This window comes from Drosophila obscura, unplaced genomic scaffold (genome assembly GCF_018151105.1).
Source record: "Drosophila obscura isolate BZ-5 IFL unplaced genomic scaffold, ASM1815110v1 contig_184, whole genome shotgun sequence".
NCBI lineage: Eukaryota > Metazoa > Arthropoda > Insecta > Diptera > Drosophilidae > Drosophila > Drosophila obscura.
In genome coordinates, this window is record NW_024542772.1 from 1 (window position 1) to 14,370 (window position 14,370).

Below are 14,370 nucleotides of genomic sequence, written 5' to 3' on the forward strand. Positions count from 1 at the left end.
CGGGTCAAGGAATTTTTGGATAAAGCAGAACAGGGGCAAATGTCAGGCCTTTCACTCAGTGGCCTGATTACCTTTTCGAGACCATGAGTTGCGCTGCAACGGAAGCGTCCTAGCTCGGTCTTTTGCTTTTGGTCCCCCAGTCAGGTGGGCAGTTGTGCGGAGGGCGGGGAAACTCCTTAATTCCATAATACGCGTATACGCACAAGTAAAGTGCACAGGTGACGGTGAAAAAGTCCAGAAGGAAAAGATTTATTTGTGAACAGGCGCTCAATTGATCTTGGTGCTTGTTAGCTGTCGGCCGGGCACAGGCGACGCCGCAAAGAGGTGCCCTCAGTCGGACTCTGGATTGGAGATTGCTCCCGTGTCCAGGAGAAGATCAGCAGAGGAGTCCTGCTCCATCACCCATATAGCGGCAGTTGACACGCGAGAGCTGGACGAGCCCATTTTCGTCTCCTTTGTCCCTCTACGCCGAATACCAGCAGCGCTTGCAAGTAGCACGTAGGGGAAAGGGAAGAGGGAAGATTAGCCGAAGTTCTAGCAGGCAGAGTGAGTGCTCAGCGGATGGCTGGTTAGTGCCCGTGAACCTTGCAAGAGAGACAGCTGCGTCGGCGACCCTGCGCTATTGGGAGACGGAATCCGCAAAGGAAGAAAGTAAGCATACCAGATGCCCAAGAGAATTTCATTTTTTTTTTGTGATTAATTTTGTTTTGTGTGATTTTTGTAATGTTTAGTTCAAAAGAAAAAAAATAGTTTTAAGCTTTAACGTTTTGGTTGGTGTCCCAGCAATTATTGTGTTTTGGCAGTAAGCGATGATAGCGAGAGGTCAGGAGTGTGGGCTTAGAAGTTTTTCCTTCCATCTCGATATTTTTTTTTCTCCCCTCTTGTTAAGCAATACGTTGGTGAGAGCGCTTTCGTCGATGGATTCCTGACAAGGGTGAGTGCTGTTATGGCCACATAAGGCTGCGTTTTTTTAACAACAGACCAAAACCAGCAGAAATATATTTATTCGCGGACATAATTAATTACGCGCTAGCCCATCCTCTGCCATCAAAGTTTACGTGTAACACTTTTTGCAAGCCAATGGTCGCAGATCGGGAAAATTGTTCTAACAATGATCAGCGGTTTGATCATTTATTCGTATTTATTCATATTTATTCATTTTGTTCTTATTTATTTATATGCGTTCATTTTATTATTTATTTCTCGTGCATATCGTAGTTTAAGTATGCTAGTAAGTTCATTTTTATAGAATTTAGAATATATTTTATAATGTTTTAATTCCTTTTTTATTTTCCTTAGCTAGCACCCTCCCATGTAGGTGTTCCTGAGGCAGAAGGGGCCATTCCATTTTCAATGAAGGCGGCTTGAATGGCCAAGGTAGGCGGGCGAGACGGTCTCATTAACACCAGAGACGGAGTCGAAACTCTTCGCAGCACAGACCCTAGCTTTTTCTTATTCAGGGATAGGTAGTATCTCCCGGTTAAGTTTTTGTCGTAGCACGCTACTTCATTTTTGGTAGATGATATGACCACCAGCATGAGGGGGATCATCACCCCAGCTGACGAGCAGAAGCCGGAAACCTAAGCGTGTGCTTCCCTCGCCGACCAAAACCTAGGCATAATTTGTATATTTGTGTTCATGAAACGTTACACAGCTGTACGGGGTTTTCTTTTTTTATTCTCTTTTAAAAAAAAAAAAAAAAAAAATTTAAAAAAAATACTATCCTCCCAAGGATATACTCACTGCCGGGAGCTCACCTATGACACAGACATGCAGCATCTGTCCGAAGTGATCGGCCACCTCAACAGTTTTAAATTCTATCTAATGATTACATCGCAAAATCCGTACAAGGGCTTTCCCTTTGACAAGCAGGAGGAGTGGTTCGGCACCAAATACACCACTATACCCATGCCTCCAAGGTGGAAGCAGCTGTGGATCGAATCGAAATCGAAGCGCATGGACGAGCTCTTTCTGCCCGAAGCCAATCCCTTTGTGGCCCACGACTTCAAAATGTTCTGGAATGAGCAGGGCAAACCCAAGCAGCCGCCTTACCCCAAGAGGTTGGTCAAGACGGACACCTGCGAGCTGTGGTTCCGACAGGATGACAAATTCAACCTGCCCCACGCCTGCCTATGCTTCTTTTTTATCACGCCGCTGCTGCGACAGAGCGCAAAGAAGTAAGCGAATTCTCTCTCACACTAGCCTTCTAGTCCCATAACCCTTGAAGCTTCTTTTTTTTCGCAGTGCTGCTATGTGCGACTTGACTTGTACGTTTCATTGGTGAAGCTGCACGTGCAAAGGAAGCTGGAACTCGCCGAAAAGGCCAATCTCAACTGCCGATTCAGGGTTAGCGACAATGGTTTGAAGCTATTTCTGAGCGGCTACAATGAAAAGCTCCATCTGATTGTGGAGGCCGTTGCCCAAGGTATGGTCGATGTGGGTGCCACCCTCAATGCAGATATTCTTACTGCCTACCGCGAGAACCAGCGCGAGTACTACTTAGCAAGTGTGACCAGTCCATGGGATCTCCCTATGCTCCGATGAAAATCTGCATCTCAAATTTTAATTTTGTATTCTGTAGTGACATCCGTCTTTGGGTGCTGGGACAAAAGCAATGGCTGGCGATTGACTAGTACAAGTCCCTCAACGACCTCACTCTGGAGGATCCGAAGGAATTTGCCCAGAAGTAACCGCAGGAGCTGTACATCAAGGCCCTCATACAGGGCAACTACACGGAGGAGGCAGCTCACAAGTTGCTCAATGCAGTGCTCAGCCGTCTTAAGTGCCAGCCCATTGGGGATCGTCGGCTCGTGGAGAATCGGATCGTGAAGCTTCCACAGGGCAGCCACGTGATCCGCTGCTACGCCCCAGGCGTGCACACTACAACCACAAATATAACGAACTTTTACCAATTCGGAGCGAACTCTTTACGGGTGGAGGTCATACTCGACCTCATGTGTACGATCTTCGATAGCCCGGAATTCTGTACGGAGGAACTCGTGGGTGGAGAAGTGGAGGGTTGGGTTAACGTTAATACCGGAATTGTTGGCTACTCCCTCTTTGTAGACTTGGACGAGACTATTGCAAGAGACAGTGTCAAAAAAATGGATAAAGACCTCGATGAATTTCGCCGCCAGGGTTGGATGTTGGATGTTTTTCAAGCTAATAGATGACGAGACCTATGCATCCATGAAAGACCAGCTTATCCATGGAATGCTTGCCCTTCCACATACTCTGTTGCATGAGGTGCGTAGAAATCTTGGCGAGATCATCGGCGGGAACTATATCTTCGGTCGTGCCCAGAAGAAGGCGGATGTTTTGCGCACCCTAACCAAAGCGAACATCATAAGCTTCCTGAACGACACGGAAGGCACCAATTTCCGCAAACTGTCGGTTCAGGTCATTGGGCATGGGAAGCCGTCAAATCTCTTAAACCAGAACCCTAATGACAATGAGTTGAAAATTGTATTCCTGCCACAGGACGGAGACGGAGAAATGCCTACCATTGTCGACATTTACGATTTCAAAAGCGGTTTCGAGATTTACCCCAACCGCAGCGAGGAACCAGCTGTGGAAGGAAACTAGACGTGCGGCAAGCTTTGGGGATGTCATGAGAAATCTACCCACTGCACAATATTTTTCTTTTCAGATAATCTTTGTTTTTTATACACTCCTGACCAAGACAGACACCGTTTGCAGATTAATTTTTAAGTTTACTTTAACATAAGTATTAAAAGTATATTTCCATATTTCTATCATCATTGCCCGAATCTCCTGACCAAGTCAGACATTCGCTTCGCTCCCAGACACATGTGTTCACATGGAACATCATCGTATGTGGATGAATTTATAAGTTTCGAATATGAATAAATATTATTCAAAGTAAATTTCTAGACGTTTATCATCATCTTTACATTTGTATATAATCCTGTGCACTTTATTCTTCCACAAATAAAAATTTGTCTGAAGGTAATTGAAAGTAGGATTGAAGCTATCGAATTATATAAAAATATAATCTCTCCCCCAACTAATGTCTCATGGATATAGTTCGTCTCTGCGCGAAATGCTATGGTAATATGGAAGGCACCGATAACCGCTGAGTTCCCGCAGTTCCTTCACATAAATGCATTTGACATATGTGTGGGGACGACTTAGGATTACAGTGGCTGCTTCGTCGCACTTTAACTTAGCCCGAATACTCCTTCTTGACTCACTTGGTGGTCTACTGCATGTTGGAGGTGTCCTCGTAGATGGCGGCGATCTTCACAGCATTGCTTGAACACTGCCTGCCTGCTAACATCCATCAAATAGACGCTCAGTGAGAAGAACCGCTTAAAGGACGAGTAGATGGACCGGAAGAAAACTACGAAAGATAGTGATAGTCAGTTCCGTTCCACCTGGAGGCATCGCCCCCATGAGTCACCACGCGGTGATGGGTCCCATGATGTAGTTAAGATCGTATGGAATGAAAGCTTTAACGCTGTCTCAACATCTTATATCAACATAATCGTAAATATACTCATATCAATACCGAAATAATCAAAAGTCCGTCTCTCGTTTTGTATCAAAGTGTAAAGAATTTATTATACATATGTATATCCATTGCATTAGATAAATGTGTGTGTTCGTGTAAAGCTTACGACAAATTTGAATATCAAAACAAGACAGATCAGATAACAGATTAATGCCCGCAACCAAGAAGCCAAGAAGCCTTCAGCTCTTGTTAGTCAAATTGGGAGTGGTAGAATGGAGTAGGGGGAGGGGGGATGGGATGCCAACAGCAATATTTTGTAGATCGTAAATAAGGCCAAGAACCAAGTCGCACTGCGAGTGGTGCCTAGAACTTTGAGGACTTGGCCAGGTTGAGGGCCTCCGTCAGCATGCGACCAAAGTCGGCGTGCACCTGGGTAAAGTTCTTGACGGCCCGCTCCTGCAGGAACTGGCTGGCGTTGTTCAGATGGCCGGCAATGTTTGCCACCAAGCGCTTCTTGGCGCAGTTGTCCAGCGTGTGCACCCAGAAGTCGGTGGCCTGGCCAAAGTTGTCCTCGGTGTCGCCGCTGCTGTAGCGGTAAACGTCCCCAGTGACGGGGCAGCAGGTGGACAGGGCACGGGCCCGGGGACATTCCTGCGGTCCGTTGAACGAGTTGGGGAAATAGTTGGGGGCACCGTCCTGGTTGTCCGTCACGTTCATCAGCCCGTCGCGCTGGAAGTTGTTCACCTTCACGCGGTAGGGGCAGTTCACGGGGATCTGCAAGTAGTTCGGCCCCAGGCGATGCCGGTGCGTGTCCGAGTAGGAGAAGAGACGACCCTGCAGCATCTTGTCGGGCGATGGCTCAATGCCGGGCACCAGGTGGGCGGGGCTGAAGGCAATCTGCTCCACCTCGGCGAAGTAGTTCTTGGGATTGCGGTCGAGCACCAGCTTGCCAACGGGGATAAGAGGGAACTCCTTGTGGGACCAGACTTTGGTCACGTCGAACGGATTATACTTGAACTTCTTGGCCTCCTCGAAGGTCATCACCTGAATGTACATGGTCCAGCTAGGGAACTTGCACGTCTTGATGCGGTTGTAGAGGTCCCGAATGCTGTAGTCCGGATCGCTGGAGGCCAACTCATCGGCTGCCTTCACGTCCAGATTCTTGATGCCCTGGTCCGTCTTCATGTGGAACTTGGCGTAGATCGGCTCCCCCTTGGCGTTCACCAGCTTGAACGTGTGCGATCCGTAGCCGTTCATGTGGCAGTAGCCGTCGGGAGTGCCACGATCGCCAAACAAGAAGCACACCTGGTGCGTCGACTCCGGGCGCAGGGTAAGGAAGTCCCAGAACATGTCGGGATCCTTCAGGTGCGTCTGCGGATTGCGCTTCTGGGTGTGGATGAAGCTGGGGAACAGGATCGGGTCGCGGATGAAGAAAATCGGGGTGTTATTGCCCACCAAATCCCAGACGCCATCCTCCGTGTAGAACTTGACGGCGAATCCTCGCGGATCACGGGCCGTATCGGCCGACCCGCTCTCGCCACCCACCGTGGAGAAGCGAATGGCCAGGGGTGTGCGCTTCTTCACCTTGTCGAAGATCTTGGCGGCACAGTACTTGGAGATGTCGTGCGTCACCTCGAAGTAACCAAAGGCTCCAGCTCCCTTAGCGTGGACCACGCGCTCGGGGATGCGTTCGCGATCAAAGTGCGACATCTCATCGAGAAAGTTCACGTCCTGCAGCAGCACGGGACCGCGGGGGCCCACAGTCTGTGTGGCATCCTTGATGCCAATCGGAGAGCCATGTCCAGTGGTGATCGATCCTGGCGAGACCTGAAACAAATAAATTCCACATTTTGTCAGTCGCAATTCTCTCTCTCTCTCTCTCTCTGTTGGTTGCATAACCGAATGCCGGTGATCAAAGTGTCCCCCAAATCTTATCTCAGCTTATCGCTCTAATTTTCCTATTTCTTATTTTGGGGAGCGGACTTTTGTATGTTATTTATTAGGTGCACATGTATGTGCCACCCGGCACAAAAACATAAACATAAAGATTGCAGGCACTTATCGGTTCCACTTTCGAAGAGGGTAAACACTAAGGCCTGCCATGGGGGGTCACATTGAGGGGCCAAAAATATTTACCATTCGTATACAATATTAGCATTGTATAGGTATGGGTACCATATAGAGAAAACGAAAGATTGCAATGCTTATTTGGGATTTATGTCTTTAAAGTGACTTGCAATCTGCTCATGACCCAGTTGGCCTTTCCCACTGACCATTCGATTGTTTCTTTTAGTGGTTTCTCCCTCTTCCCCTCAGAGGTTACTGCCTATATTTCGAATTCTAGGTTTCTCAGTCATTTGATGCGTATTTTCTATCCGATATCTTTATCCCTGTCATCAGAGCATCTTAATTCAATTTCCCCATGGGTGCAGCAGCCACTCCTTGAGCCCCTTATCGTTTATTCCACATGCAATCAAGCCAACACTCATTATAGAATCAGCTTTGCCCAACAATTTGCACAAAGTGTCACTCGTTAAAGCCGCAACTGTTTAGCTAATGAAATTATCTGAGGGATGAGAGAGCTGTGCTGCGCTCTCTGCGACATGTGAAATGATAATAATCTGAGGGCATTTCTGGAACAATAAAGTGCATACAAAGGTCGTATATCTTTTCTCTCTCTCTGGCGATGTGTCAGGCGTATAAATTAGCTGATGTTTTTATTTCACAACAAAGTCATTTAGATACTAAGAGAACGAATACATTATATGTGGATTACTGTCTGGATAATAATACTAGGATATAAAATGTTGTTTTAGGAATTATATCTTGCTTGGACACGGAATGAAATGACTTCTTTACAAAGTCTAAATGAAATTCTATTCCATTAGATCGCTTCCTACATATCTTCTATTGCAAATTTGTATTCAATTGGCCTGGAGTCTCCTCACCTCACCTTTTTCTGAACCGTCCTCTGAATACCTAATTTTCTGCATTCTTTTTTGAATTCTTAACTTTTCTGCACTCTCAATTTCTTGTGTTTTCTTTTTTCATTCGCTTCAACCCAGAACTGTTTGCACTTTGAGACAATAACAATGCGGGGCCACATCAGAGGCCAGATAGTGGAGCAAAAGCAAAACCAAACGCCCCACCAATCAATCTGTACTAACATGCAAACAGACGACCGACTGATAATGCCCACTGACTCGATCTACAAGAATGAAAAATACATAAAGGTTTACATACTCCCGTACTTGTAGGAAAGTTTTTAATTGCAATTTGTCGCGGAGATGATTGCAATGGCATGGGGGGTATAAACGCCGCGACGTTAATGAGGCAGCGGCAGCCTTATAAGATCTGTGCAACTGATAAATATTAGGAGAAGTAGAGAAGCAGAAAATGTCGACATTTATAACAGGGAAAGCAGAGCTTTAAGCGGAATATTGTGATTATTTTTTTTAGTTTTGAAAAACTATGAAAAACCCACACAAGAATTACGATTATTCAAGGAAAGAGAACTGAGAATTGGATTCCATTTTTGTATTATTGAAATTTAACGAATTCCACCACTCATTATTAATTGCATTCCTGGCCATTACAGACCTTCGCGATCTTTTGAAAATCCCTGAAACTCAATAACCAAATGGGATTCTCTGCATTCTTGAAATGATTCAGTATATATGGGAACACTCCACTCCCACAATACTATATACATATAGTACCCATAGAGACAATGAACCGAACTGAAATGAGTGCTTGGCCAAAACAAAGGCAAATGGCTAATTGCCTGACAAAATGCAGTTTTCATAGTTTCGTCATAGAAGGCCGGATTCGAGTGAAACAACACGAACCAATCGACTTGGCGGGTAGCCTCTTTTCTGGGTCATTTCCAAACATATTCTCACATAGCCCGGGGCCGGGCGTTCCAGCTCAATTGCATAACCAAATTAGAGAAAGAAAATTTGCCTCGAACGCACGCATTTTCCTTATACGTACCCGGCCCGGGCCAAGAAACTCGTTTGAGCCAAAAGGTGCAAAGGAGGACAGACAGGACGGGGTCGTTGTAACTGATCGTCGCATGAGCCATTGCAACCAGTTTATGCAACATTGAGCGACGGCTCTTGGCTTCGATGCAGAGTCCATTGACTCGCGCAGCTCGCGATTTTTCCAACCTCAAACCTGCAACGGTTCAAGCCACGTCTCGCGGCCCTCGCTCGTTTGCTTTTTGTCTATATACAATTAGTTTTAATTGTGTTTTTGTAAACTGAAGTAGAACTGCTAGAATTGCTTCAATTGATTTGTTGGCTCATCCATTAGCTCAATGCAATTTTCACATACTAAGTATACTTATTTTTAATGGGTTTGAAAGTTCTGCTCAAGGCTGAAATGGTGGTGTGGCCACAACATTGCAGCTAATCAGATATAAAAATGTACACGTTTGCCTGATAGATCTAATCTTTTTGGGGCAATTACTAAGCAGAAAATGTCATTTGTATTATCGATTTATGGGGCATGGCATGGAAATGGGAAAGTAAGGATAGATATGAATTTATAAAATTCCGTTTTTTTCTCTTCTTTCAATATTCGTGCCATACATTTCAAGGCACGATTTTTCCATTAAAATGCATTCAAAGTCGAACCTAAATTGAAAATACATTATACGCTGCCCAGCCAAAGCGAAAGCGAATAATTATCATAAAAGTGCAAACACAGAAAGGAAAAAAAAAAAAACCAGTACATAAATGCTAACAAAAAGGAAAACCAAATGAACATTTGGCCAAAGGTTAAACAAGGTTGGAAAACAAATGCAGAGCAACAAGTAGCAAATTAAGAATTGTACATACATATGTGCACAATACTTCATTTTCTGCAGTGCCATATACCTTGGATTAGGTTCAGAATTTCATAAATCCAAAATAAAATACGATAAGCCTTATCAACAGAACTGATAAGAGACAGAACTACTCTCCCCGCTCTCTCTGTGCGGACAGTGCACAGCTGAGAGGGGAAGGGGGGCTACTTGAACTTTGATCTCTCTCTCCCGTGGAGAACTGCTTGAAAAATTTGGTACCATTTGAAAAAGTACAGGCTCCACGTAGCATTCATTGTCATGTTTTTTTTGTTATTGATTTTTGAATAATAATTTTTTTTGCACTTCGCTTTGCCTTTCCTTTTCTTTCTTCTCTTTGTTTTTCTCCTTTCCTTTTCGGGGCCCGGCATTCACTCACACACACATATTGCTCCGTCTCTTTCCCACTCACCGTCTGGGTGTTCTTGTAGTCATTCAATTGATTCGAAGCAGCATCGCGTGCAGCCATCTTGCCTTCAATTTAGTTGGATAACCAGAATTTAGATGTTCAAAATAAGTTTAGAGCACTGTCGACTGCGTTACTAACTGCTTGTGAGCGCCTCAAAAATTTGTCAAGTAAAGCAATGCAACGCAGTTTCGTTTGTTTATATAGCACAGATGTTGAATATATATGGATATCGATATATATATCGATATATATTTTTTTGCTGTTAATATATTGGAAGGTATAATATTTTGTATATTAATATGAAATAAGATATTGGATACTTTTGTATCCCGGTGGTATTCTGCAATCTGCCCAGAAGTCCATCTCGTCCATGTACTTCCAAGCGGTAGGATTAATTAATTGTTTTATTAGCTTACCCACTTCCATTTTCAGGCCAGTTTCTCTGTTCATCTTCTTGGCAGCTTCCAGCCAGAAGTTCTGCCTTTTGGTTTTCTGTTTTTAGCTGACATTGGTGGAGTCCCAAACGTATCGGGAATTTCTCACAAGTTTAATTAAAAATAGCGTATATTCATCGCTTCACATAACTGTTCATATTGGCGCCAAAATTTATTTGCGGCCGACGGCAACCAACTGTGTTGTCTGACTCCCTCTAAATATATGGCCAGAATGTTATTGTTGTTTCCCTCATATTTGACTTGATTTTACAGCCAATTTTGATATTTGTACAAGTGCAAACCGTCGACGTTGTTTCTTTACTTTTAAACGCCGACAACTGGTCAGCTGGCTCAGACAGTGCTGGAAACTGCAACACAGAAAGAGGAGGAGAAGAAGAAGAATAACCCGGCAAAAAATACAAAATTCCGAGCGAAATGGATATAGAAAGAAGAAAACTATGTGTAGTTATTTTAATGCAAAATAACTATATCATTGCACACTTGCTGCAGAAGCGCCAGCGACAGTGCCAGCACCAACACCAGCGCAAGAGAAAGTTGGGCTCTTCGAACCTTCCATTGCAACGCCAGAGGGACATTGAAATAGCACCGGATCAGTTAATTTTGGAAAAGGTGAGTCCCATACAGTCATAATTAGTTGGTAGCCAGGCATATCGAAGATGCACTCAATCACTGGCCAAAGCTGTCGCCGATGCCACCATTAACCATTGCTCCAGCAGTCGTCATTGTTGGGACGAACGTCATCAGGACGCCATCCCAATAAGCCATCCATTCGTAGCCCAGAGGCGACCATACTGGATACATCTTACACCGGCTATCGTTTATAATATATTGAATATATTGAGCTAAATTATAGTAAAATTAATGATTAATTGAACATTGAAATTATGAATTGAACAGAATGAATACACCGCGTATGTACATAATAATAATATAGTAAAATAAATGAACAGAATGAAATTTACAGAATTGATCTGTGCTGTTCTGTGACACAGCAGTCCGCCCATTCTTCGTTCATATGTCGCCTGTATTCTTTTCCTCGTCGAAATTTGTAATACAAGCTATCTGCCCAATTTCGATTTTCGAATGGGTAAAATATTCGTATGGTCCTGGCCAAATCTCTGGCATTTCTTTTGCTCATAAGGAGCCTATTTTTGCAAAAATATTCAACTATTATTGTTGATAGCGGCTTGGCATGTGATTTGAACAATCTTTTTCTTTGATTTGCTCTATGCAATATTTGTCTCCCACGATCTTTTTCATTTGTATTCCATAGGATGGAGTACAGATTTACGAATTCGGTTGCTTCACCGCAAGCATTTGAATTTGACGTGGACCACGCTGATAAGGCCTTAGAAGTTGTCGACGGTGTTGACACCGTCAACGATGTCGACTGCAAATCAGTGTCAGAGACTTCCCGGGCGGTGCTGTCCCGCTCCACTGGCTCTAATTCCTTCATGTCTGCAGGTGGCCATGGTAGGTCCCATTCATCAACATGTTCATCTTCCCGTTCCCGTTCATCTTCATCATTGAGTTCATTCGCCGCTTCATCATCATCCTGTTTTTTCCTCCTCATCGGAATCGTCCCGAGTGTATTATTTTTTTATTATGACGTGACAGTTGTAAAAATTCATATTTTTTGTTGGCGGTTTGCGTTCAAAATGACAACAACAATACGACTTGCAATTAAAACCTGTTGTTGCTTCTGTTGTAGCTAAAACAGTGGAGATTTTAGAGATATCGATTACAGACATATCGACTTCAGACATATCGGCTTTCTTTATCGTTAAAGCGGGCCAAGACGAGCAGTGATATGAATAATTCTATGTCGCCTCTAAGTGGTCAAATATCGAAGCGCGCCTCCAAGGAATTGAATAGGACGTCTGCCATTTGATATCTCAGGCCATCTGGAGAACAGTGAAGCTGAGCTGACGTTCAAGGTTCTGGAGGACCTGGAACAGCCGCATGATTCCGCAAAGGTCCAGAGGCGGAGGCGGAACGGGTCCCGGGTACCTCCCTTCATGAGGCTGACACCATACCATTTGAGGAGCTTCTGGGCGCCTGTTTGGCGGATTCGATTCCGACGACGAGGAGAAGCAGCAGACGCCACGATCAGGTAAAAAAGTGTTATTAATAAAAAAGTTTATTTTCATCTTGTTTTTTTCTCTCAGTGAGATCGCAGAAGGCTCAAAACCTGCCACCATCCACGCAAGCCGCTTTTGCAGTAGTTAGCGATGTGAGCAACATTTATCACCGACCGTGCATCAGCCCACGCAGACCTACAAGAATCCCTCGATGCTGGGCAAAAACAGCAAAATCAGGCTACCATTACTGCAGAGGGACACAACTCGTCACAAGCGACAGCAACAGCCGACTCGTCGGCATCCAAAAATCAGCGGCAAGGACTTAAATCGAAAGGCGGCTACACGCCGGAAATCAGTGCTACATCCACTCCCACAACCGGAGGAGCGGGGATTTCCCTCAATACCTCCATAACCGAAGCGTATGCCCACAATGCCAACTACATGCCGCCGTCACCAGCTCATAGCGGAGCGGGAGTGTCGACCGAATCTCCAAGAACACCAAAAATTAAAAATATGGAGTATTTATTTTTAACCTTTGATAGGACAACAAATGTTGGAGAACTTAAGCGGCTTATAAAGTTTTTTGAGCGTCCGGCGCATCTGGATGAGATGCACCGAGGGAAAGTAAACATGCTGTCTTCGTTGGGTTCCTTTAAAGCAAACCCCTTTTTTTTTTACTTTGACGAATAATATTTAATGGGTATCGTAAGTGTTTAATTAATTAATATTACTTATAGGGTCAGGGCAAAGTTAAATTGAGGGTACTGGCCCTCGCTGCCATCTACTTGGACGGCAGCAAATTTATTTATTTATTTATTTATATATTATTTATTATTTATTTATTTATATCCGAGTGGTAAGTTGAATGTTTTCGCTTTTGTAAATACAAATTATCCAAATATATATTTCAACAGGTACCAGTATATGTTGATATAGCTACAAACCGCAGATCCAAGCAATCGGCTCTTGGGATCGTTTGATTTCATATTAATATAATTTTAACATAATGTTATGTTAACATTATGTTATTAACATAACAAACTTAGTGTTGGAAAACGGAAGTAAATGTATGAAAACAGAAAAATACCGACAAATTTCGTTAAAACCAAATATGCTCTCCAACTCATTTTGGCGTTTCACGTATGAGCGCCCTCGGTTGGTTGTTTTTGTTTTTCACCGTTCATCGCGCTCGTCCGTCTCTCGTAGTGATTTCTTTTTATAACAAAAAAGCATGTATATATAAAATATATAATAAATATAGTGCAACATACACACGCATAGTAAAACCCCCCGTTTAGGCTAAAATATCAAGTGCAAGAATACCAATCAATTTACGTAAAAGACAAAACAAAAAGAAATGATGTGAAAAAACGGCGCGTGTGAAATTTTTTCAACGAAGAGAAGTTGAAGAGCAGCAGCAGCAACAACGAAAAGAAGAGAAAAATACAACTACAAAATTCCCCACACACAAAGTAGGCCAACAACAACAGCAAAGCAAAGCAAAAGGCAAACGCAAAAGCAAACAGCAACAGCAACAACAACAAAAAGCAAGAAAAGAAACCTTGTAATTGTGTCAAATAAATGTGTTTTTCCGTAAATTGTGTTTGTTTCCTTTTTGGAATGTGGTATTTTATTTGATTTACAAAATATTCCAAAAAGCGTGAGAGTGTGCGTGTGTGAGTGTCTATGGCTGTGGTTCGGCGCGTCTCGTCTCGTCGAGACAAGTGAAATTTTCTTTGTTTCCCAGGGGCACGAGTGTGTGAGGGAGGAGTGGAGTGGGAGGAGTAAAGAAATGAAGTTGCCTTGAAACGGAATATGCTCTTCCTCCTCTCCTCTCCAGCGTGAACCGAATACGATGTGTCTGTTCCTGTGTTGAAATATGTTTACGTGTGCGTGAGTGTCTGTGTGGCAATGAACCGTTCCATTATGAGCGTTTTTTGTTGTTTTTGCTTTGCATTTAAAAGTAAATATGTACAAAAGATGTTTTACTACAAAAATGTAAATGTTTCACAGAATTTTCAGGGAAAATGTGCAACAAGATGCCGCTGTTAGGGAGCAGGACCAGCGACAACAATAAAACTAATGCTGCTGGACAGGTTTCCCAC

The 14,370-nt window shown here is 43.7% G+C and overlaps 2 protein-coding genes across 2 annotated transcripts; one reads left to right on the forward strand and one right to left on the reverse strand.

Annotated features, from left to right (window-relative positions):
- The first annotated feature begins 1,770 nt into the window (after positions 1-1,770).
- LOC111073446 (nardilysin-like) lies at positions 1,771-3,585 on the forward strand. The gene is made up of 4 exons (XM_041592659.1): positions 1,771-2,177; positions 2,301-2,508; positions 2,697-2,999; positions 3,067-3,585. The coding sequence occupies exons 1-4, from the start codon at positions 1,771-1,773 to the stop codon at positions 3,583-3,585; spliced, it is 1,437 nt and encodes a 478-aa protein (XP_041448593.1).
- A 972-nt stretch (positions 3,586-4,557) lies between these two features.
- LOC111073434 (catalase) lies at positions 4,558-9,913 on the reverse strand. The gene is made up of 2 exons (XM_022365735.2): positions 9,733-9,913; positions 4,558-6,301 (listed from the first exon to the last, which is right to left on the reverse strand). The coding sequence occupies exons 1-2, from the start codon at positions 9,787-9,789 to the stop codon at positions 4,838-4,840; spliced, it is 1,521 nt and encodes a 506-aa protein (XP_022221427.1). The 5' UTR covers positions 9,790-9,913; the 3' UTR covers positions 4,558-4,837.
- Positions 9,914-14,370: the final 4,457 nt, after the last annotated feature.